Here is a 26,462-nt window from a genome sequence, read left to right as displayed (position 1 = left end):
ACTACTACTTACTAATGTTATTCTATGCTTAGAAAAGAACAAGGGATAGGGCAAGATAAGGGGAGGTGGAATCCAAGCTTTCTGCTAATAACAAATGAGGGCGAGGGGTCTCAGATTTGAAGCTTGGGGTAGAAGAATGGAGATAAAGTCAGGAATATAAATTATTTTCCCTTTCGTCCTCCCAAACATACAACAACACATACACATGTACATACACTCCTTGAACTGCTGCTATGTCTTCATTCACCCTAGAAAATAAACTAAAAGACTGGCTATAGGCCAGAGATGCCTGCTAAAATGTTTAACCATTTGAAGAAACCTATAACTTCTTCTTTGGGAGTAAACCTCAGAACCCTATGATTTACACATTTCTAGAACACTTGTGAGGAAATTGAACATTTTTGCCATGCTGATCTTTACAATGTGATGGTAAAAGTACAAGCAGTGATATTTCTATGCTAACAACAAAGAAAACAGGCATCAGGAGGTACATGATTATCCAACGGTGCAGCAGGTACTATTCCAGGTTCTTTGACTTTGATTTTATTTTACTTCTTTATATTTCTTGTTGCTGGAAATCTCTAGTCTTTTAAAAAATTCCTAAAATTTAGTTAATAGAAACTTTACACACAATGAAAAGTACAATTTAAAGTTTGTAGTTCAACAGTTTGACAAATACATAGTGTTACCAACACCCCTAATCAAGATATAGAACAATGTCATCTTTAATTTTTGATAGCATAAAATCTAGATTCACTGGACAAGTTTGTAAAAGAGGAAAGCAAGCCATGGGCAGGGAAATAAAACTTCAAAGTAGGCCACTTGATGTATGAGAGGGTTTTCCAAAAGTTCATGTAGGGTATGAAAAAAGGTTTCAGGGACTGGCGCTCTGGTGTAGTGGGTAAAGCCTCCACTTGAGGCTACGCCTGCAAGAACAGTAGAAGATGGTCCAAGTGCCTGGACCCCTACACGCATGTGGGAGACCCAGAAGAAGCTCCTGACTCATGGCTTTGGATAGGCTCAGCTCTGGCTGTTGTGGCCATTTAGGAAGTGGACCAGCAGGTGGAAGACCTTTCTGTCTATAACTCTACCTCTAAAATACATTAATACATAAATGAACAAATAAATCTTTAAAACAGAAAAAAAACTACTCAGTGATTTCAAAATTTTTTTCACTAAATTAAAATTTTAATTTCATTTCATAAATTTTTTTGAAATTAATTAAAGAAGCATCCAAGAATGATACATCTTTTGTGAGCACTTAGACATAATTATAATACAACTCTTTGAGAACAGAGGTCCTACATGGGAAGTTAGTGCACAGTGACTTGTTAATTTAACAATTAATATTCTTACGTATGATGTCAGTGATCACCCAAGGCTCTTGCTATGAGCTTCTTAGGCTATGGAAGCCTACTGAATCAACAAACTCTGTCAGTATTTAGTTAAGGCCAAAAGCAAAGTGGAAGTTCTCTCCTCCCTTCAGAGAAAAGTACCTTCTTTGATGGTTGCCCAGCAGACATGAGTTAGCACAGCTGTTACATATGTCCAAAATGGCACCTGTTCTCTAAAGGCTTGTTACAGGATGCCATTGCAGGGTGACTGGGGAGAGAGAAACGTGCCCCCCTCCCTTTCTCCTCTAGTTTGGCAGGTACACCATCACCCACAGGGCTCCAAGTCAGATTCCCTCCAGGCTTTTCCTGTAGTTTTATCACTAGTGGCTTGGGCTGCTGCAGACTGGTCTCACCTCACTCTCCAAAGCTGGTGCAGAGGCTCTTGGCCTTTGGGTCCTGAGTTGTGCATGTCCACACCCTCCACGTAGGTCCACTGTGTCCTCTAATTTGCATGCAGTTTCTTCGTGTACCTCTAATGTGTGTGGAGTTTCCTCTGCCATTTTCTCCCTAACTCTTCCCTGAGACTGCATTCTCTCCACTCTTTTAAAACCATCTTCTCCTGGACTACAGTGGTAAGCTCCTCATTTCCCCTAATTTTTTTGAAGTCCTCTTGTACTTATGCAAGATTGTTTACTAGCAGGGAAGAAGGAAAAAGCTAGTGTTGATTTTTCTATGCTAGCTTTTCATTTGATTTCATTTGTGGTGGTGAGCTTTTTTACTTTGCTTTAGACTTTTTTAGATAAGACTCCTAGCATCACATAAATATTAAACAAAAGATTTCTGATTTTTTCCTTACTTTTTTTTTGGCTCTTGTTTTTCTTATAGTATTTATCACATTACAAAATTCTCAGTTGCATTTGGCTAATCAGTCTTACTCATACTGAAAGCAGACTGTAATCCAACCTTAAATTTCCCACAGTGTAGCTCAGTGTTTTCTATTCAGATGGTTCTCAACTATAATGTTATAATTATACCACTTTCTCAGCAGCATCACCCACATACTGTAATCATTGTCAAAGCTCAGGCATTGTTTATAGTGTACTAAAGCGGATGGAATTGTTTCATTTTAAATGATTCATTTATACCCCCTCTGTTGGTAACAGAAATACATGGTAATGGGAGAGTCATTAATGTGTTTCTCTGAACAATTTCAGATACTAAGAAGCCAAAAAAGAATACAAAACCTCAAAATTCCAATATGAAAAAGTAAGCAAAACTGATTCCCAGTCTGGTACCACAATGACACCTCATTTAAAAATTGAGGCTGTGCAAGCGACTGGAGTCCAACATTATGGTGAGCACTGTAGAGTGCCAGGATGCCCTCACTTGGTCTGTCTTCCTGCAGGACCTCACCAAGCCCCCCCAGGCACCTTGAAGGACTAATATCGTGGTGATATTTTCTATCTAGGTTCAGAGCCTATAGGATTACCACTCATTAAAGCACAGAGAACGCCTATTCTGTACAGCATTCATTTCTCTGAGACTTTTAAAATTTGTACCCACTATGGGCCAGGCACCTTTCTAGGTGCCAATTATACAGCAAGGAACAAAGCAGAAAGTTCTGTTCTCATGGAACTTAACACTTTTGTGTATTTACCTGGGCAAATAAAACTTTAGCTTTTATTATGGGTGATGCAGTCTCACCCATAATAGCTTGCATGCTGAAACCCACAATTTTCTTGGTATGTGGGTGTGGACCCCACATGAAAAACAAGAATAGAGAAGGACTGCAACATGCTGGAGTTACATTTGCTGTGCTCATTGGTACTCGGCTATGAGACCACCTGTCAGGCCTCTGACACTTCATTTCCAGCACACTTCTTTGCTTTCCCAAAGCTGGTCTAAAATGCTTAATATAACCTCAGTATTCTTTGATTTGCCCTACTCCATGGAACCTTAGGTGAAGGAGGAACAAAAGATAACATTGTTGGAAACCATGAAGTACAATTTGGTGGGAGGTAAGCCATGTCTAGGCACATGTCTCTTGGTTGTATTTTAGGAATTATTTTTTAATGTATGGTTTTCTTTTTCTTGTCAGTTTATTGGCCAAGGTATGAACAAATATCAACAAGTGGATGCTTTTGGTGCAAATGATTACTCTCTCTGGTTCTGATACAACCAAAAACTGAGTGTAGGGCACTAGGAATCAGCAACACAAAGAGAACTAGATAGTCTTTAAAACAAAATTCTGTCTTTTTGGGTTATCATTTGGATTTTATCTTATTTATGTGAGCTTGGGTGACTATGCCACCTGTAGTGATCTCAGCCTTTAGGTTCCTGACATGGGACTCAGGGTAAGGGTGAGTCGGGGAGAAAGTAGGCAGAGTGGCATGGACATGGGCAGGGTGGCCATATTTCAAATGTTCTCTCAGGCCTATAAATGCAAGCTTTAACGTTATAGCTTCAAGAGCAAGAAGTTAGAAGGCAGAAACAAACAAAAGCCTACATTTAAAAAACTGCAACAGCTGGGCTGATTTTTCTCTTCCCTTTCCTTCTCTTGTTGTCTTTTCTTCCTCTTTTCCTGTCCTCTGCCCTCCCCACATGCCGGGACCCACTTACTGTGTGACTAAAGCAGAAGCCTATTGATTTTCTTTCCTTTATTTTCTTTTTGTTTGTTCAGGAGAAATGACAGGCTAATCCAAAGGGGCAAAATATAAATGTTCCTCAATCATAAAGTCATGAAATCTCTATTGGGACACAATGGTGTCTGCTATTGGTTTCAATTCTAAAATATTGTTCATATCAACAAAGCCAGGGTGCAACCTAAGACTAGCATTGGATAACAGTAACAATGAAATCTTCAGCATGAGTTCAAGGGTAACCTACAGTCATAGCTATAAGTTCCAGGTGAGTCCATTGTTTTTCTTTGCCATTTGAAAACAAGTATTCCATTCAACAGCAATTCTTCAGGACTTTGTGCTATAGCACAGCTCATTTAATATTTAGTTATCTGAAGCTCAAACATTTTCCAAGTTTCCCACAGTACTTTCCTAAATTAATGTGTTCAGACAAGGCCTTTACCACTTTTCTGAGGTAGAACTCTGGTCACTAGCAAGGCTAATTTTATGAAAATGTGCTGGGGTTGAGACTTATCTATTATTGAGGGATTATTCTTTTTTTGTGGAGTTTTCAAATAAAAAATAGACAGTATAATGAGCTACTATATGTTGATGGCCTCGCTTTAACACCTACCTACATTTTGCCAATCATGTTTTGTGAACTTTCTCTATTTTTTTTTTTACATCATATTCATTTACTCCTAACTATTTAGGTATGTACATCTAAAAGATAATAACCTTATGGTTTTCAAAATAATATCAGTATCATACTTAACAAATTAGTAATGATTTCTGAATACCATCTCATATTTGGTTTGTGTTAAAATTTCCAAAATATTCCACAAAATATCTTTTGATGGTGCATTTGTTTTAATAAAGATGCAAAGTCCACACAGTGTTTCCTAAGTTTAAATCCATAATGCCTACTCTCTCTCTTCATTGTATTACATCATGTTTTGTTGTTGTCCAGGAACCCAGATAACTTCCTTTAGCATATCATGTTCTTAAAATGTTCCTCTATCCCTGTTTCCTATAAACTGGCAATTGAACCTACAGGCTTAAGTTGATTCACTTCAGTACTGATGGAAAGAATCTACTGTAGTGGTACTTGAACTTCTCTATCATGATCTCATGCGATAAGACTGAATTGAGTTCCAGATTTGTCAGGTAACTCATCTAGAAGAGAGGAATACCTACATATTTTATCATTCATTGACCATCTTGTCTAAATGCATTATGTCATTTGGGGTTGTAACATGATGATTCTTCTAATCCTACCATTTCTTTTGCATTTATTAACTAGAACACATGTATTTTTTTTAAAGCCAACATTTTACCACCAGCTATTCAATTACTGGGAATGGCAATTCATGCAAAAAATTAAGATAATTGCTTATTTCCCTTTATGTATCAGTTTTTAGAATAATGAGTTGATTCTCAGATTGTGGGAGTGGAACTGTGGAAATGGAAACGATGAATTCATTCCTGCTTTTAGCTACTCCAGGCTGTTTTCAAGGAAACATTTTGCATTATCATGGCCATCTTTCCCATTTTTTTCCCCTATTTTCTTCACTCTATCACACTAATATTTAGCAGACTTCCTCTACAGAAATGGCTGAAGGCAAGATTGGACACTAGATAACATCTGAAAATACACGCACATATGCAAGTCTTCTAGGGAAATGACTTTTGCTATAATGGTGGTTATGCCCATACTCAGGAAAGGATCAGTATAGGCATTCACACTCTAAATGTATGGACACTGGTGCTATGCCTACACCACACCACTAACCATACTTGTAGTAAGTGTCACATTCACTAGCTCCTTTGAACACTACTATCCACTGAGGTAGTAATAGGTAATCCTTTGAAAAGAAGTTCCTTGGTCACCTATATCTAGGAAGAATTGTGGTTCTTTCTTTCTCTTGAATACTAAGAATGCACACAAACAGACTAGAGCCACTGAGAGGTTCTACAACAAACATGTTTAGCTTTGCATTTCCTATGCACTGGAGAATGGTGGGCTAAATGTGTTCAGGGCATAATTCTCAGGAGTATGTGCAGGATAATTTGTGGATGGGATTTCCTCTGTTTCTGTCTTCCCTCCCTCTGAATATATATTATGCGGCACGTATTGCTGCCCTGGTGGGAAACTATATCCACCAAAGGTATGTTCACACCCTAAAGCTTGGTAGTTGTGAATCTGTCTTTGGTTGGAACAAGGGTCTTTTCAGGTATAATTAAGGTAAGATCTTACAATGAGATCATCCTGGATTAAGATAGACTCTAGCCTGAACAACAGCTATTCTTCTACGAGACAGAAAATGAGAACACACACAGGGAGATGGACAAGTAAAGACACAGCAAACCCCAACCACCCAAGATGATTGGTAGTCATCAGAACCCAGGAGAGAGGCATGGGGCAGACTCTTCCTCCTACTCTTCAGCAGGAACCAATGCTAGTAGTGACACTAGATCTGGACTTCTCACCTCCAGAACTGAGAGAGAATAATTAATAAATCTTTGTTGTTCAACCACCACATTTGGGGTCATTCATTGGTTTATTAGGAAGCAAGTACAATATATTTAAGCTCCATTAATGGAGATGGAATGTACAACTAGGATAGAGCCATGGCATTAGTACTTACTGAAATTATACACAGATGATTCTGATAAAAATACTCACCAAGAACCACTACTTTGAGATCTGGGGGTTCACGGTTGGCTGCCTGTCTATTTTGACAAACCAGTAGGATTTTAAGCTCTTGCTGTTACTCTGGACTCAACAACAGAAACCACTGACCTTTATCTCTAGGTCACTTTTGCTTCTGAGCAAGCAGTCCCAAAGAAAATATTTTGGGTCATTCCCTTGAGAGATTCAAAGAAACTGGTGATTAAAGGTAGTGATGATGGCCAAGACCATGCAAGTAGAAGGAGGTAATTATGGGATCAAAGAGGAGAAGCAAAGAAAAAAAATCAGCATTTGTCAAATTAATCATACAGATCTTCCTGGAAGGTAATTTTCATTTTGCCATCTGAATAATACAAAGCTTCCTTTGTTTTGGTAATGTAGGAAATCCTGGTTTTCTATGATTTTCCTTTTTCTAATTCATGGTTAATTCCTCTGGACTCAGTTCTCTTCTTTCCTTTGGTTGCTTGAGAAAGCTGCTTCCTTCATTCCCAGATTCTACTCACCCAAAAAGAGCACCATTTCTTTTCCCAGTTGTTCTCTTTTTAGTTTGGCTCGCCTCCCAGGGTGTCTTCTGATGTACTTCTTTTGGTTTCTCTGGTTGAAGGCAGAGATCTCTCTCCAGTCCTGTCAGTAACTAATGACTGATAAACAAGGCACCTGCTCTTAAAAATGCCCCAGAAAGCAGAGGTCTGCAGGGCAGGAAGGAGTGGGTGGGTTTTACTCTGGTTTTTGCTTTTGACAGCTTCTCATATTGAGGCTGACTATACCCTAGATTATTCATTCATGTTTAAGCAAGATTACTGAATCAAAAACTACAATTTTGGGACAGTAACAAAGACAAATTTTACTCAATTCATTTTTTCCTCCAGTTGGCCTTTCAATCAGGAAAGGAAGGGTATGTGGACCATAAGGGTAATGACAATAAGGGTGAATGAAATGGTATAGAAAATATTCCTTCCCCACAAGGAACCCAGAGCTCCTGCTCTAAGTCTCCAGCTAGCCTCAGCTCACCTGCAGCATAAGCCAGCAGGCAGCCATCGGTGAGCGTGGGCACCTAGCCACTGAGCATCTCCTTATAGCTAAACTTGTAAAGCAAAAACGTTAAGCTAGAGACTCTGTGGGATTATCAATATACACATGCAAACAAATCTCACTAACATTATGTGATTATTGACAATGCCTCATCCAGGCAGTATACGTTCTAAAAGCTGAGAATGGAGCTCTGGACTGTTGTATAGTAAAGGATGAAATTGCCATTTGGAAAAGTAGAAAAAAAAATTTAAATAGCATAGCTTCTGACTATCTGTATGCCCTCATCTCTTTTATACTTGGGGACAGTGTTTATCTAGGGAAGGAGGAAGGGCAGGAAAGAACATTCTGTCAGTGCCTCCCGTGTGATAAGCACTTCTCCCTAATCTTGCTTATGGGCAGCCCTGAGCGATGACTTGGATGGGATTAAGCCAGCCTCCAGGCCACCCCTTTGTTTGGGTGCCTGTCTTTGCTGGCTTGGTGCCCAGGCCTCATGCCCTGGCTATCTGCAGCTTGGCAGCCTCACAGGCCTCCTGTTTGGAGGCTCCCTGCTTCTCCACTTGTAAAGGGACAACCTAACCTATCAGGCATATTGAGGTGTCAACAGGAAAACATGAAGGCAGGGCTTTTCAAATGGAAACTTTTGTGCTACAAAACTTTTGCATTTTTTTGTAGAAATAAATCGTATTTGAAAGACATCCCAAACACTAAAGTGGATTTTCCTAAACTGGGTTATATAGCCAGTTTCTGGATTCTCTCAGAGTTTTAAAAAATTTCATACACACACACACACACACACACAAACATACATTTGAAAGGAAGCTAGGGCTGGGCCAAGCTGAAGCCAAGAACCTGGAACTCAATCTGAGTCTCCCATATGGGTGGCAGGCAACCAAGTCCTTGAGTTTCTAAGGTGTGCAGCAGCAGGAAGCTGGAATTAGATGTGGAACTGGGGCACAAGCCAAGGCATTTCAATGTGGGGTGAGACTATCCCAAGTGGTTTCTTTTTTATTTATGATTTATTTATTTGAAAGTCAGAGTTGAGAGAGAGAGAGAGAGAAAGAGAGAGAGAGAGAAAGAGTGTTTTCCATTCACTGGTTGATTCTCCAAATGACTACAACAGGGCTGGCCAAAGCCAGGAGCCTAGAACTCCATCTGGGTCTCCCACATGGGTAGCAGGGGCCCCAGGACTTAGGGCCATCTTACACTATTTTCCTAGGCACATGAGTAGGGAACTGGACTGGAAGTAGAGCAGCCAGGACTTAAACTGATGCCCACACGGGGTGCTAACATTGCAGGCAGTGGCTTAGCCCTCCTTGCCACAATGCAGGCCCCCTAAGTAGTGTTTTAACCACTGCTCCAAATGCCAGCTCTTTTGAGGGTTTTATTTTCTTGAAATATATAACACTTAAATATGAGATATACTATACTAGATGCAGGGTGTTTCCTTCCATAAAATAAAACTGAACTTAGATAGAAGATAAACTGGTGAGTGGAGGTAAAGAGTAGGTAGGGTGCTTCTAGTCACCCAGGCAGCTACTGCTGTTTCAGATGCAGTAGTAGTAATGTTGTAGGCAGGGTATAGAATAAAATTGATCAGGTTTGTGAGCTGGAAGGCCATGCCGTCACCACACCCCTGTGTGACCTCATGCCCCTACCTGCCCACACCTGAGTGCCCACTGGCCAATCAGGCTAATTAACCACTCCTCTTTGGAAGTGGATTAAAAGCCTGGGACACAGTGGGCTCTCTCTCTTTTGGCTTTTTCGCCTTTTGCCAGTGTGGACCTGTGCTGGCTTGTACCTTGGGCTATCCACCCCGTGCTTCCTGGCCTAGATGCTCCTCCACGTGGCTGACTTCTGGTGATTGGTATGAATCTAGATTTCCCTCTCTCCTTTTATATAGGGCCCTCACTCTCCTATGCATTTCTCTCACTGAATAAAAGCTTGAAACATATCATGCTGCCTTGTTCATTTATGCCGGTACTCAGAATTCTTCTCTGAATGTTAGGCAAGAACCCACACAGGCTTATTAATACTGGGAATTTATTAATAAGCACACAGTGATATTGTATGGCACCCCATAGTCCGATATCATATGACACCCCAGATGGGATTTTTGGGGGATTTTTAGGGGGCCATATTCTGATATCATATTTTAGGGTCATATTCTGATATCTGTAATAATAGTACAGGTTGAAAATCTCTAACCTGGAAATTCAAACCAAAACTTTTTAAGCGCTGATGTGATGCTCAGGAAGTTTCAGGTTCTAGGGCATTTACAAGTTTCTCAAATTTTTCTGCTAGGAATAATCAGTTGGTAAAGTGCATGCAAATACTACAAAACTCAAAAAACTATGAAACCTGAAAACACTTCTAGTTCCACTTCTGTTGACAAGGGCTACTCAGCATGGTAGAAATAATAAAAACCTGCCCTTTACTCCATATGTGCTTGGTGCATGAAACTTTCCTATGTCCCCACCTGCTATTCACAGTGCCCTTATAGATAGATGTTGACACTTCCACTCATAGATGGGCAAATTGAAGCACATGCCTATTAGCATGCTGAGTGCATATATAGGACACAACTCATGGTCCCCATGTCCCCAAACCCCTAGGTCCTCATCACAGTCTGTGGGGCCCACTGAAACCAATTACAGAGCTTGCTACAATCACTACTGTCGGATAAAAACAGAGACCTGAAAGACTTCCATAGGATCTTCTTGTTTACTTTTCCCCAACAGAAAGAAAAATGGCAGAAGAGGAAATACATTTGTTGTTCTCAGATTTGAGAAAACAGCAAGGCTGTTTTTCTGTTAGTCTTAGTGTTGGGGGGGGGGAAATGCCAAATTCAAAAACCAGGAAATGTAGGCAAACTCCTCTCCTTCCACTTCCTTTCTCCATTTGCTCAGAAAAATCCTAGAAGTCAGAATAATAGTCTCTTGACAAATAGGATCGGGCTTCCATTGTGTACAAGGCACTGGCTAAATCATGAGGAGCAAAGCATTTTAGATTGAGAACAAAGTCCAAATCCTCCGAGTTCTTGAATCTAGAAAGGAATATGCTGTGTGTGAACCAGCCACTGTGGTTCACCGCCAAAGGTGCATAATTTCCAAAGTGTTTGGAATTCACAGAAAGAAGAATCTCCATCCTCTGAGGACTTGTGTAAGTGTCGCCTGGCAGGGCTTCATGGTGGCAGGTGCAGAGCCACATGTGCACATTCACACAGCACAGATGGCCTTGCTACAAATATTTGCCTTCATAATAATTCAAATTTGGGGTCTTAAAATTGTATTTGTTAAAAAGCATTAGGAGAGAAGAAAGATTACCTAAAGGCTGTTTCTCCATAATGCATGAAAAATCAAAAGCTAATTTACCAGAGCGAAGACAGAAATGACAATTGGGAATACTTCAAGGAGTCATTAATGGGTCTCTGGAAATATATCAATAGTGATGCTGTGAGGTTTCAGGTTTATGAGTCTTTCATTGTACAGTTTGCAAAAAGGAGAGCTATTTGTCTTTATTCTTAACCATAAATTCAGTGGTAGCAGCCAGTTTATAATCTATGAACCCCAGAGTCAGGTTTGCTCTCAAGCTGGAGCTATGTGTTATACTGACTCTTTATGAGATAAATATGACACATCTCAGTCAGTGGACAATAATTTCCCTCTATATCGATAACCAAATATTTATAGATACTCAGTTTTCACTCTCTAGAGTATCTTAGGTAATAATAAATGTAGTTGTCCACACTGATTAGCAGTTACAGTTAATCCCTCACTTAACAATCCAGTTCATTTCTAAAGGGTTGAATAGTAAGTAAACTTGTAAAGTGAATCTTGTATGTTCTCTAATGTCAGTTACTAAGTTGAAAATGATTTTCTATAAGAGACTAAAAGATAGCAATCAGTACTTGTTGACTTGCTCCATAAAGTATCATATTACATAAATACTCACTTTTTATGTTTAGAATAGGGGTTGGAACTCTTTCTATGAAAAGCCCTGATACTAAATATTGTATGCTTGTAGACCTACAATCTGTGTTTCCACCATTCATTTCTGTCATTGTACCCCTAAAGCAGCCACATACAAATAGGCAATGCTATATTACAATAAAAATTTATTTACAAAATATGCATCTGGTCTGAGGGCCAGTTTGCCAACCTCTAGTTTAAATAATTTTGATGCCAGGAAAAAAATGACAGAAGTTACTTATTTTGCACCGCATATTATGAATTATATGCAAATAAATTTCCTATAAATCATACATTCTTATAAGCTCTTCGAAAGTTGTATTTTGTAATTGGTTAAGTTCTTTATTTAGTAAATAATAGTTCTGAATTATTTTTAGTTTTAAGTATATATTATTTCATATTGCACATATTTACCAAGACGTATAATATTAGTTGAGTTACTATGTAACACTATCTGTTTGAGCTATTTGTTAAACCCACAAATCTTTTTCTGTAAATGTCATGTATGGTGTGTCTTCTCTGCATTCAGATTAATTTGTATTAAAATCAGGGCAAACTGATGTAATAAATGCAAGATTTTTCTTCAGTGCATGACTGTACATTATCTGAAAAGCTGCTCGTCACAAGAAGGAGCAGAGTGGACAAAGAGCCTTTCCGGAGTGGCTGATTCAGACATCCTCTCCTGGTGGGAGGCTCCTATATGCAAAGGCTGACCTGAGGTCAGTGACTGCAGAGTTGGTTTTGAAGCTGTGGGACTAAGCAGAAAACCAGTGGGTTGTAGGCTAGGGTAGAAGATTTCAAAGGCAACCAACTCTGCGATGCTTTAACTTTCTAGAGTCACAAAAAAGTATTCACCACCCACTAGGGTCACCCAGGGTGAAAGAATGTTTGTCTTGGATTTCATCCTTGAAAAATGTGTGTGATTCTTTGGCAGAGAAACCTTACTAAGAATGGATATGTAGGGAATACACAGCATACTAGAATTTTTAGGGAGATGCTTAATTATCCTTCTCAGACTTTTAAAAAAATTTACCCACTACTAAGATCAAGGTTTTAGATGCCTATGCCCATAAACAGATTTCTAACTATTTTCTTATTGCTCAGTTTCCAAAAGAAATAGAAGATCTTAATATATGTTCACCAGTAGAAAGGACTTCCATTCCAGAGATTTCACCCATAGTGGCCTAAGCACACGAACAGAAAGAGAGAGGAATAGGTCTCTTGGAAATTAAATGGTAACTACATGCCTAGTGCTGATTCTGGCTCAGCAAATTATTGGGGTTTGAAGGAGAATAAAGAAATAGTTAAGACCTAACATTTACTTTACAAAGAATCCTTACCTTCCAACAATTGCATGTAAAAACAAGGTATTGTATAATAAAGCACTAAATGTATAAAACCTATGGTGGTCGTATCTGAGTATTTCAGGCTGGAAAAATGTCACTACCGAGTCTGTATTTTGAGATAAATGAACATTGCCATTTCAATTACCACTATCTATACATTATCCACCCTTGGCTTTGCTTGCAAAGCACTGCACTTACAATATCTTCTTTACTCTCTTGTTGGTTTGTTAAGAGACTCAGGTAAGCGGTCTTGTTTGTACTTCCACTTATCTTTGTATAAAGTGCATAATTTTATCTGCTTTCCTCTGATTTCAGAAGAAGCAAGGAATGGAGATAAATAATATCCCTCAGATGCTTGGCATTATCTGGAGATTAGTGCTCTATGTGAGTCATTAAAGATTCACCACTAGCTTGGGTACAAGAGACAGCCAATATAAACACTATTCCTTTAAAAGAGATCACAAGAATCTGTGTTTACTTACTGAATCATTTACTGAATTGTTTATAAACAGCCTGTCAAGAATCCAATGTCAGCGTCAGTGTCAGCCCAATGCCAGTGCTCTCTCTTATGTATGTCTGAAGCTCAAATTCTTTGTGACAAATAAATGCTACACATTCACTCTAAGATGCCATTCCTTCAAGGACACTCTTATGATGTGCTTTTGCTGGCAGTATTGTCAGCTAATGTGCACTTAAGGTTGGAAACATCTGATGAAAAAGGAGGTTGAAAACTGAGAGGGTCATTCAGATCTTTTAGGCATAGTGATAGGTCACAGGCAGGAGTTGGGTTACTTAGTATTCCCTTGGCAGCTAAAGTGCCAACAAGATATGTCAGTTACACCATCAGATGTCCTACATTGTAGGACATTGTCCTACAATATCCTACTTACATGACCTGAAGTTACGTCCCTTGGAAGGGTTTAGGGAAAGATTGTAAGCATTTATACTCAGTAATGGACAAAAGACATTTCTATCCTGTAAATCTTTATTTCTCTCCTTTAATAAATAATTGCTGAAAGGCATGGAGGAAGCACTGTGGTACATATGAAGGTTCTATTCTCCTGAATAGATTAATGCCATTATTATGGAAGTGGGTTCTTGATAAAAGGATGAGTTTAGCTCCTTGCACGCTTCATCTTCCCCCATGGTGATGTGGGATAAGTAGGTAGGAAGTTAAAGTTTAGGTGAGCTGGAACTATTGTATTCCTGCAAAATGTTGTTGTCTCTTTAACTGTTAGTTGATACACTCACCTTCCCAGGATGTACCTGTTACATCCAGGACCAGTGCACATACCAAGACCACACACTATTTGCATATCCAATTGTGGTATCACCCCCTTCCTTTCCAAAAAGAGGTGGAATGGGATGAAAGCTCTCTTTCTGCCATAGACCTCAGAGGTACTACTCCCATTTTCTCTCTTTCCACCCAGGACACTCTCAGAGGTACCGTTCTCATGTGTACACTTCTACTATGGAGCTTGCATGGACTTCTCTTAACATCTGGGAGATCTTCTTAATTACAGGCACCATTTTTTGTTTTTCATTCTCTCTAATTTAAGGGCAATTCTTTGGCTCACTCATGTTGGATATTTCTCAGTGTGAGGTGGCCACACTTGTACATTTATTCCCTCACTGCCAAATAAACTCTTCCTATTTGCTCATGATACCAGTCTCCACTTAGTATTTGTATCTCTGCAGGAGGAAAGATCCTGGATCAAGATTTACAACATTCATTCCCACATCAGTGGGATGACATAGCAAAGAGTACTTTATTAAATAGTACTTAAGATATTGGGAAGAACTCAGCTTCTTTTTCCTTTGCAATTTTTTGTGCATGTGCAAAATTCAGCAATTCATTTAAGTCAACATATGCCAGGTACTCTGGGATACACAGATCTATAAAATAGAGTCTCTAACATTAAGGATATTACAGTTTAAGAGAATATCTACATTAGGTTGAACCATGTTGATTCTATGATCCAAAATACAGTTGACTATGGGAAGTTTCATAGTTAAATCTAATATTCACTGACCTAAAATAAAATAAGAGTCACAAGAGAATAAATACTGTGCAAGCTTACAATGGGGTCATATGCTATTCTAATTAAATATAATAACATTAACATGTCTCAGAACATTCTTAGGGGGGATGTAGTATTAGCATCTCTACCTTGAGATTACGAAAAATTGGCACAGAAAAGTTATGAAATTTAAGTAAGCTCATGAAGGAGGTCAGTAGTAGAACTGAGACAAAATTTAAAGTTGTCTACTCCAGAGGCTGAGGTTATAACTGTTATGCTATAGCATCTCTTCTTGAGAGTAAGGAAGAAAGGCCTACAGAGATTCTAACACAGAAGAATTTGTCCTTTTGGGGAAATTGTGAAAAGCTTTGTGGTTAAAGTTGTGCTTGAAACATGCCATAAAAGACTGCCTCAGATTGGGAGGGAAAAAGGTAGGGATTTCTGGTGAAGGGGTAAGCAGGAACAGACATAATGAATATATAATAGATATACCCTTGTGAAGGAGACATATATATGGTGGTGTGTAAGGCACTGGAAGATACACCAGAGTAGGACAGCAGATCTACGTTGCAGAATTTCCTGAATTCCTGGGAGATGAGTTTGTTTTTTAGAAAACAGTGGGAAAATATTGGAAATGACTGTCTTGCTGGATCAGAAGTAGGTAGAAGAATCACTCTGGAATCAGGGAGTACGATGGCTTGGGATAGGAAAAAAGTAGGAGGTAGTACTTAAAATCAGGAAGATAAGGGCAGGTAATATTGTATAAGGACCTGAATAAATGAAATGAAGTTTACTATATTAAATTTTTTGACTCAAAAACATTTTCATGGAGAAGTGAAAGTAACTTACAATTCTGAAGAAAATTGTTATTGTACTTCTAAAAATGTAAGGAATTCATATTCTGTGCCCAAATAGTATGATAATATGTTGGAATCCTTGCAAAATTTAACTCTGACCTCAGTCATTAATGTTTATGTTTAGAATGCCTGGTTTCATAAATCCTGAGGCTGGCTTATGCTCCAAAGGGCAATTAATGAAACTTCAACATTTTGTTCCAATTGAATATAGATTTTATTTTGAGGTAGAAATGCCATTGATCACAAAATTTACACTTGTACAGTAATATGTTAAAAGTTCAGTAGAAAAGGAATGACTTTAAAATAAGAGGGAATATCCTCTTCAGAAAGATGTGTAGTTATCTTAAAGTTTCTCTCTGTATGTTTAATAAATTTCTATATTTAGTCCAAATCTTCATCAAACAGATAAATAAATCATTGGAAATATACAAAGAATTTAAAACGACACTCTCTCAGAGCCATCTTGCAGATTTGGAAATACTGAATATTTTTTTGCTTTTCACTAGAAGAATTCTAACCACTTGGAGCGTCCTTATCACTCCAAGAGAGGAAGGCAAATTTGTAGCATTGCTTCTTTACAATGAGATAGAGTTGTCTGCATATGCATGTAAACTGTAAACTTCTAATCTTTTTTTTTTTTGAAGATTTATTTATTTGTTTGAAAGGCAGAGTTACAGAGAGGAGAGACAGAGAAGACAGAGAGAAGGAGAAGTCTTCCATCCGTTAGTTCACTCCCCAGTTGGCTGCAATGGCCGGAGCTGCACCGATCCGAAACCAGGAGCCAGGAGCTGCTTCTGGGCCTCCCATGCGGGTCCATGGGCTCAAGGACTTGGGCCACCTTCTACTGCCTTCCCAGGCCATAGCAGAGAGCTGGGTCAGAAATAGAGCAGCCAGGACTTGAACCGGCAGCTTTACCTGCTATGCCACAGCACTGGCCCCTACTAATATTAAGTGTGTGTTTGCTCAGGGATACTCTGGGCTGGCCTTCACACAATGGAGTATGCCTCTACCCAAGTGCATGAACTGACAGGTCTACATGGGGCTACTTACCAGAAATAACCCTTTCTTCTCAGAAAATATTTCTTAAGAAGCTACTTTGTACAAGGTATGTTAGCATGCACTCATTAGCACAAAAACATCTGTTCACATGGATTACACCCATTTTCCAGCAGAAAGAAAAACCCTGAAGATTTGTAGAATGGGACAGATTTGAGAGTGGCCTTCTGACTTAGCAGTTAAGGTGCCTGAGTCCCACACGGGAGTACCTGCTGTGATTCCCTGCTCTGGCTTCCTGCTAAGGCAGACTCTGGAGGGGCGGAGTGATGATGGCTCAAATAATTGGGTTCCTGCCACCTTTGTAGGAGACTAGGATTATGTTCCTGGCTACTGGCTTGCCCTTCCCTGACTGTTGTGGACATTTGGGAAGTGAAACAGTGGATAGGAATACTCATCTGTCTCTGGACCTCTCAAATTAATAAATAAAAATTTAAAAGGAACATCTAAAAAAGAAAGAAAATGGGACAGATTTTTGATAAGCAACAGAAGAAGAGATTATAGCAAGGGGGTGATTCTTTCAGTTGTGTATAGCATGGGTTAATCTTAGCTAATATGGTTTTACTACAATGCTTCTCTCCAGAACTAATGATACTTTATTACGTAGAAGAAAATTTATTAAGTAGAAGAAAATTCTGAGGTCATGCATCTGGATGTTGTCTCAGGACAGAATGTATCAGCCTGTTAGTGTTGTTCATTGTGACTGGACTTATGACTCATGAACAATTTTGGTTTACCTTGGAGGCTGGAGGTGTGACAGCTATGGCTAGCAACATAGCTAGACTGAATCTATATGACCAACTTACTATCAGAGACCTCACAATGGGCAGCTTCTTAGATTACCTGGTACCAATGTGGTTGGCAGGCTGATGGGCTGCAGTGCCATTTCTGGAGAGAGTGTTTTGTGTGATCACAGTGGGAGGACAGTAAACCCTGTCCTTGAGATATCAACCCCCTGGTCAACACGTACGAACCTTGTGCTATATCCTTTGTCTGTACTGAAGCTTTCCTATTACTAGAAACCACTTCATATTCCTATAAGTCTTTTCAACAATGGAACACTTAGGAAAATAATGTGTAATTAACACAGGTAGGGAGATCTGATCCTCTATGCATGGCCTCAGGCAGCCAGGAGGCTCTGTGATAACAAAGGGTGCTGGTGGAAATTGCTAAGTATGAAGAAGAGTGGATAATGAGAAAGCTATTAATAACTCTTCCATTTACTCCATTTATTTGCAATATATTTATTACTTACAATATTCGTTTTAGGTACTGAAAATTACACACACCTCTGAATAAAACACATCTCTTCCTAATCCAGATCGAGAGAGAAGAGATATATGCAAATAAATGGAGTCCACAGAACATTTACTATATTTGCTAAGAATGATGTTATGGGCTGAATTTTATTGTATCCAAAATTCATATGTTGAAATTCTAAACACCAGCACCTTAGAATGTGACTATTTAGAGAGAGTCTTTAAATAGGTCATTAAATAAAAGAAGAAGATTAGAACACAGACACACAGAGGGAAGCCCATGGGAAGACATGGGAAGAAGACAGACATATACAAGCCAAGGAGAGAGAGAGAGAGAGCTCAGAAGAAATCTATGTTGTCAACACCTTCGTCTCACACTCTAGCTTCCAGACCTTTGAGAAAATACATTTCTACTATTTTAGGTAACCAGTATATGGTTCTGTGTTGTGGCTGGCAGACCAAACTAACACAAATGGTACTACATAGCAGGACTTCTCTCATAGGAAAGTATGGAGAAGGGAGAGGTTATTTCAAGTCTAGAACCTTAAAGCATGGGTAGGGTTTGTATTTACAGAATACATGGTCGGGTGGAGGGAGAACAGTTCCAGAAGATGGGATGACATGAGCAGTGTCCTGGAGGAGGGAAAGCACAGCGTGTCTGGGGAGTCCCAAGTAGTCCAGATTTGAAGGCCAAGGTCAGACTATGGGTAGTGATTTTTAGTGCCTCAGGAAGGGTTTGCAACATTAAAAAAGATTTATGGATTTATGTATGTTTGTATGTATGTATTTATTCATTTGAAAAGAGTGAGAGCGAGAGAGAGATCTTCCATCCAGTGCCTCACTCCCTAAACACCCTCAAAGCCAGGACCAGTCCAGACGAAGTTCCAGGAGTCTGGAACTCTATCCAGATCTCCCATGTGGGTGACAGGGGCCCATGCACTAGAGTCATCCTCCTCTGCCTTCCCAAGAACATTAGTGAAGATCTGGACTGGAAGCAGAACAGCCAGGATTTGAGCTGGCAGTCTGTCCCAAGCGTTGGCTTGTTTAACCTGCTGTGCCACAATGCCGACCCCAGAGTTTGTGACTTAAGTTACATATTGAGGATGGCAATAATGATATGCTGTTACTTAGAGCATGAAAAAATTATAATAGGCAGAGAAAGATGGATCCAAGGAAGGAGAGATAGGGAAGGAGAGAAGAGTTACAAAAGAGTTTGCAGGGCTGGCGCCGCGGCTCACTAGGCTAATCCTCTGCCTAGCGGCGCCGGCACACCGGGTTCTAGTCCCGGTCGGGGCGCCGGATTCTGTCCCGGTTGCCCCTCTTACAGGCCAGCTCTCTGCTGTGGCCAGGGAGTGCAGTGGAGGATGGCCCAAGTGCTTGGGCCCTGCACCCTATGGGAGACCAGGATAAGTACCTGGCTCCTGCCATCGGATCAGCGCGGTGCGCCTGCCGCAGCATGCTGGCCGCAGCGGCCATTGGAGGGTAAACCAACGGCAAAGGAAGACCTTCCTCTCTGTCTCTCTCTCTCACTGTCCACTCTGCCTGTCAAAAAAAAAAAAAGAGTTTGCAGCTATCCAAGTATCATGTAATGGCAGTTTGGACAAAAGTAATGGCATTTATCTCATTTATGTTTGATCAATTTTGTCTGAGATTTCTATTTCACATATCCTCCAATTGTGTGTTTTTTTTTTTTTTTTTTTTTTTTTGACAGGCAGAGTGGACAGTGAGAGAGAGAGACAGAGAGAAAGGTCTTCCTTTGCCGTTGGTTCACCCTCCAATGGCCGCCGCTGCAGCCGGCGCACCGCGCTGATCCTGGCAGGAGCCAGGATCCAGGTGCTTTTCCTGGTCTCCCATGGGGTGCAGGGCCCAAGCACCTGGGCCATCCTCCACTGCACTCCCTGGCCATAGCAGAGAGCTGGCCTGGAAGAGGGGCAACCGGGACAGAATCCGGCGCCCCAACCGGGACTAGAACCCGGTGTGCCGGCGCCGCAAGGTGGAGGATTAGCCTATTGAGCCACGGCGCCGGCTTCCAATTGTGTTTTGCTTTGGGTCTGAGAATTTACCAAAGTGCACACAGGAAACATATAAATTGTAATTATGTATCCTCAGGACATTTTATTTTGAACACATGTGCACAGTTGACTCCTTAGGGAGAGTGAATTCCTTTGATGTCAAGACGTCATAGTCTGTCTTTCCTTTTTTTTCTTTTAAAATCTTTAAAATAATACAGAAAACTATAAAGAAGAGGTCAATGAGCATACATAGACATAACAATTTTTAACCTTATTCTTTCACCCTAAGCATGCAGCGCTAAGTTCTGGATGTGCAACAGAGAGTTAACTATCTGTAATACAGTGGCAATGTTCATAGTGACACAGTGAGGCAATGTGGATACTTGAGTATTTGTCACATCCAGAATTCAAAAACATGCCCTATGGCAGGTGCCCACTGATACAGACACATTCTTGACTTAAGTACTTTATCCAGTCCTTCCTGAAGCAGAAGTAATTTTTGAAAATGAGACACTGGAAAGATAGAGTCCTCATGTGGGGAGGCCAGTTGCTATATGACTTTCCATATATGAATGCTAATTAGCTAGCTGTCTTAACACAGACAGGAAGTCAACATATGTCTGATGAGTGGAAGGAAACTGTTTGGTACATCCACCCTGCCTAGAGGCTTTATTTGCACAAGGCACAATGGTTAGGCTCCTCAGATCCTGACAAAGGAAATGGTTTGGAGAAATCAGGCTGCCACAGTAGGAGCAAACAGAGGGCAATGTATTAAGATTATATGTGGAGGATGGTTCCAAAGTTAAACATGCACTAGTAATAAGACATTCTTAACTGATTCTCATTTCCTTGCAGAAAGTAACAACAGGTTACGCCATCTTTCAATGAAGGTTTTGGAATATGCTGGCTAGAAAACCAAAACATGACCAAACGTCCACTCCCTTTTTCAACACCTGGTGTTAATTAGGGAACAGATTATCATGTCAAATGTTTCTAAAACAGGAGGGTTGTAAAGTGTTTGTGGTCTGGCACAACTGACAAGTGGATGACATTGCTTTAAAACAGTACCAGCCCTCCCTTTGGGTCATCTCCAAGGAAATGACGTTTAAATCTCACTTAGTAATTTTTTCTGCTTTTTAGTCATAAAATCCAAATTATAGCTCTATGACACCAGAATCATAAAATAAAACAGTGATAGCTTAAACCCAATAAGGTACACTGTCTTCCTTTTATTGCATAATGCAGATTCTAATATATACTTAAACTGATGCAAAACACACCACCTACGTGACTAGGTTTCTTTAGGTGATGTGAGAGGTTTAGAAGCATAAAACATGGGTTTTTCATTTCAAGTTCACTACAATTAATTCATTAATTCATTCATGAAGTACACACAATCCAGTGAGTTCTATGCACAGTTCTAACATATTCAAGAATACTTCCAAAAGTTTTTGGGGCTGCTATTGTGACACAGTGGGTTAAGCCAATGTTGGCATCCAATATTGAGTTCCAGCTGCTCAACTTCTGATCCAGCTCCTTGCTACTGTGCCTGGGAAGACAGCAGAAGGTGGTCCACGTACTCAGGCTCCTGCCACCCATGGGGGAGACCAGAATGGAATTCCTGGTTTCTGTCTTTCACTTGGCCCAGCCCCAGCTATTCAAGTCATTTAGGGAGTAAGCAAAGGGATGAGAGGTCTGTCTATCTCTGTCTCTCCCTTTCTCTGTCATTCTTTCATATAAATAAATAGATAAGCCATTAAAATATGACATAATGGGACTGGCATTTTGGCACAGAGGGTTGCAACATTGCACAGAGGGCTGCAACAACTGCTTGCAACATTCACATTCCATTTGAGCACTGGTTCAAGTTCTGGCTGCTCCACTTCCCATTTAGCTACCAGCTGGTATGCCTAGAAAATAGTGGAAAATGGTCTAAGTACTTGGATATCTGTCACCCACATGGGAGGCCCATATGGGATTCTGGGATCCTACTTTTGGCCTGGCCTACCCCTAGCCATCGCGGTCATTTGGGGAGTAAACCAGCAGATGGACAATGTCTCTCCATCTTTCTCTACCTCTTGCACTGTAACTCTTCCTTTCAAATAAATAATAAGCTAAATCTTAAAGAGATACATTTAGGGGGAAGAGTTAGGGAGGGAACAGAAGAAGAAACTCTACTGAAATTGGAGGAACACAGTGGACCTATGTGGAAGGTGAAAAGACACACAACTTGGGACCCCACCAGCCAAGAGCCTCCACACCAGCATTACAGAGCAAGGTGAGACCAGACTGCAGTAGCACAAGCCATTGGTGAAAAAGGTGCAGGAAGAGCCTAGAGGGAATCCGGCTTGGATTCCTGTTGGGGATGGTGTACCTGCCAAACTAGAGCAGAAAAAATAAAACAAGGAGGGGGGCATGTTTTTTCTCTCCCTGCTCATTCTGCAAAGGCATCCTGTAATAAGTTGACAGGGAGCAGGCACTATTTTGGATATATACAAGAGCTGCACCAGCTCATGTCCACACCTAGCAATCAGGAAAGCGGAGACTCCTGAGTCTGGTGGGGAGAATAGACAGGGGTGCCAGGACTGTGAAAACACTGAGGCTGTGTGGGAAGAATCAGCATGTGGCTGGGACTTTGGGCAGTCATTATGAAATTCTCCACACCATCAGGGCTTCGTGATTACATGTTGGAAGAGACACTGCTGTGGAATCTGAACTTATACTGAGGACTGCACAGATCCTTTGTGTGGTCCTTGTGGTAGAGTGGATGAATAATATACTCATTGGGGCTCGCACCTAGGCACTGGTCTCCTTTGAGGAGAGATCAGCTGAGTCTAAACCAACAGACAAGAAGAAACTACCTTCTGCTAAAAAAAATAAATAAAAGGAGATTTACCACTCTAACCACGGTATATCACCTCAGACGTGTCCTTCACACTGGAGTACTGAACAGAACTCCCTGGCCATTCCAACCACAAGCCCCTTGGTATTTCCTCAAAGCAGACACTCCACTAATCCAATCAGACATAGTCCAAAGATAAAAGCTACTACAGCAAAAAATAAAAGAAGAAACCAATGAGTAACCCACAAATGCAGAATAACAAACGCACCAATCCAAGAAATAAGAACAAGGAAGAAAACGTGACACCTCCAAAAGAACATAATACCTCAATACTAGATTGTGAAGATGATGAGACTGAAGAAATGTCAGAAATGGAATTCAAAAAATTGATCATAGGATTACTTAGAAGTAATCTGAAGCAAATGCATAAAATAATGAATTCCACCCCCTATGAAATTGAGATCTTAAAGAGAAATTGGCTGGCGCCGGCAGCTCACTTGGCTAATCCTCCGTCTGCAGCGCTGGCACCCAGGGTTCTCTAGTCCTGGTCTGGGCACTGGATTCTGTCCCAGTTGCTCCTCTTCCATTCGAGCTCTCTGCTGTGGCCCAGGAAGGCAGTGGAGGACGGCCCAAGTGCTTGGGCCCTGTGCCTGCATGGGAGACCAGGAGGAAGCACCTGGCTCCTGGCTTTGGATTGGCACAGCGCACTGGCCGTAGCGGTCACTTGGGGGGTGAACCAATGAAAAAAAGGAAGACCTTTCTCTCTGTCTCTCTCTCTCACTGTCTAACTCTGCCTGTCCAAAAAAAAAAAAAAAAAAAAAAAAAAAAAAAAAAAAAAGAGAGAGAGAGAGAGAGAGAGAAATTAAAATGAAATCTTGGAAATTAAGAATGAAATAGAACAAATAAAAAATGCAGTGGGAAGCCTTAACAATAGAATTGGTGAAGCAGAAGAAAGAATATACAATTTAGAAGAAAAAGCACAGGAAATTACACAGCCAGACCAAACACAAGAAGAAGAAATTAGAAAACTAAAAAACACTGTTGGGAATCTACAGGACACTATCAAGTGACCCAACATAGGGGTTCTTGTAAGACATTGGCACAAAGAGTTCTTGGAAATACCCCAAAGTCACAGGCAATCAAAGTCAAAATCAACAAGTGGGATGAAATCTAATTGAGATGCTTCTGTACTGCCAAAGAAGCACTCAACAAAGTGTAGAGGCAACAGACAGAATGCGAGACTTTATTTGAAAACATTGCAACTAATAAAGAATTAATAACCAGAATTTATAAAGAGATCAAGAAACTACAACAACAAAACAAACAACCCAGTTAAGAAATGGGCCAAGGACTTAAGCAGACATTTTTCAAAAGAGGAAATCCAAATGGCCAACAAACATATGAGAAAATGCTCAGGATCACTAGCCATCAGGTAAATGCAAATCAAAACCACAATGAGGTGTTACCTTACCCCAGTTAGAATGGCTTCCATACAGAAATCAACAAACAACAGATGCTGTTGAGGATGTGGGGAAAAAGGTACCCTAATACACTGTTGGTGGGAATGTAAATTGGTAAAACCACTATGGAAATCAGTTTGGAGATACCTCTTTAATCTGAATATAGACCTACCATATGACCCAGCCATCCCACTCCCCGAAATTTACCCAAGGTAAATAACATCAGCAAATAAAAAAGTTATCTGCAGCCCCAAGTCTATTGCAGTTCAATTCATAATAGCTAAGGCATGGAATCAACCTAAAAGACTGTCAACTGAAGACTGAATAAAGAATTTATGGGATATGTATACTATGGAATATTACACAGCTGCAAAAAATGGAATCCAATCATTTGCAACAAAAAATATGGAAAACATCATATTTAGTGAAATAAGCCATTCTCAAAGGGACAAATACCATATGTTCTCCCTGACCTGTGATAACTAATAGAGCACCTAAAAGAAAATCTGTAGAAGGAAAATTGACACTTTGAGAAGTAGTGACTTGAACAGCCCTTGTCTTGACTGAAAAGGAACAGTCTTTTTTTTTTTTCCTTAATGGAGAATTGGACGGGGAATAGGAGAGGGAGGAGCTGGGGTGGGAGCGGGGGCGGGAGGGTAGGTATGATGGGAAGAAGCACTATATTCCTAAAGTTGTACTTATGAAATTTGTGCTCATTAAATAAATGGTTTCTTTGGAAAAAAATATATTTTGGTGCAAAAATTTTTGAAATGTATACATAGTTTTGGGGCTGGTGCTGTGGCATAGTGGGTAAAAGCTGCTGCCTGCAGTGTTGGCATCCCTATGGGTGCCAATTCACGTCCCAGTTGCTCCACTTCTGATCCAGCTCTCTGCTATGACCTGGGAAAGCAGAAGATGGCCCAAGCCCTTGGGCACCTGCACCAGGGTGGGAGACCTGGAAGAAGCTCCTGGCTCCTAGCTTCGGATCTGCGCAGCTCTGGCCCTTGCAGCCACCTGTGGAGTGAACTAGAGGATGGAAGACTTCTCTCTCTCTCTCTCTCTCTCTCTCTCTCTGTCTCTCTCTCTCTCTGCCTCTGCCTCTCTGAAACTCTGCCTCTCAAATAAATAAGTAAATCTTTAAAAAATATATGCCTAGTTTTTTTCATACAAATTTCCACGAACTTTTTGAAGACCCTTCATATGCATGGATTTCAAAAGTTTTTGCCACAAAATCTTTTTTTAAAAACATACATTTGTACACTAAAATATCAGGAGGTAAGGGAAGCACAGAAGGCAGGAAGACTGTTGGGTTAGAGGGTTTGGATAGGTTTCCCCAAGAGCTGGTATTTGAACTGAAGTTTGAAGAAGAGACTGCTATAAGATGGGGGTGAGGGGAATCCATAGGATCATTTTAAGGAGAAGAGTTAGCTTACATGAAGGCAGAATTGTGAAGCATAAGGAAACTTGGTTGGAGGCGCAAGTTTAACTTTTTGCTGGTGTAATCACTAAGTAAATAATTCAAAATAACAATAACTTAAAAAGAATTTGTTAAAAGAGGTAATTTCTTAAATTGAATAAATGTAAATTCATGATAAATCATGTCTTGTTTTTTCTCCATTAATTTGGCCTAGCTTAGCCTTTAGGAATAAGAAGAATAGAAAGATAAAGAAGCAGCCTTACAAAGAAGCTAAAAAGCAAATCTTGAAAAAATATATTTTTGCTTGTCTGTAAAATTTCAGTTCAACCACTCTTTCAGTTACCAATATTCGAAATTAAAAAGAGTCGGTATAGTGGTATGAATTACACTAAAGCATGGAAAATGTCACTGAAGGTAGCAAATAGATTGGAATTCTTACTTGTCCCCAGGCCTGGATGAACTCTTTGCAGACTCTCGGATGCTCTGCCAAGGGTAGCTGGTGTGGCTGGAACAGATAGAGAAGAAAACCATTAGTCACCTCTAAAAGTGAT

The 26,462-nt window shown here is 40.2% G+C and overlaps 1 protein-coding gene across 12 annotated transcripts in view; it reads right to left on the bottom strand.

Moving 5' to 3' along the window:
* GHR (growth hormone receptor) overlaps nt 1-26,462 on the bottom strand; it is a 303,364-nt gene that overhangs the window by 59,831 nt on the left and 217,071 nt on the right. For all 12 annotated transcript variants that reach the window (XM_070056270.2, XM_008262050.5, XM_008262046.5 and 9 more), the window contains 1 exon segment: nt 26,351-26,416. In XM_070056270.2, the coding sequence (XP_069912371.1) occupies nt 26,351-26,416 (66 nt within the window).

Source organism: Oryctolagus cuniculus, chromosome 14 (genome assembly GCF_051225735.1).
Source record: "Oryctolagus cuniculus isolate XC-2025 breed Fujian yellow rabbit chromosome 14, ASM5122573v1, whole genome shotgun sequence".
NCBI lineage: Eukaryota > Metazoa > Chordata > Mammalia > Lagomorpha > Leporidae > Oryctolagus > Oryctolagus cuniculus.
This window is presented reverse-complemented; position numbering and strand designations above follow the sequence as displayed.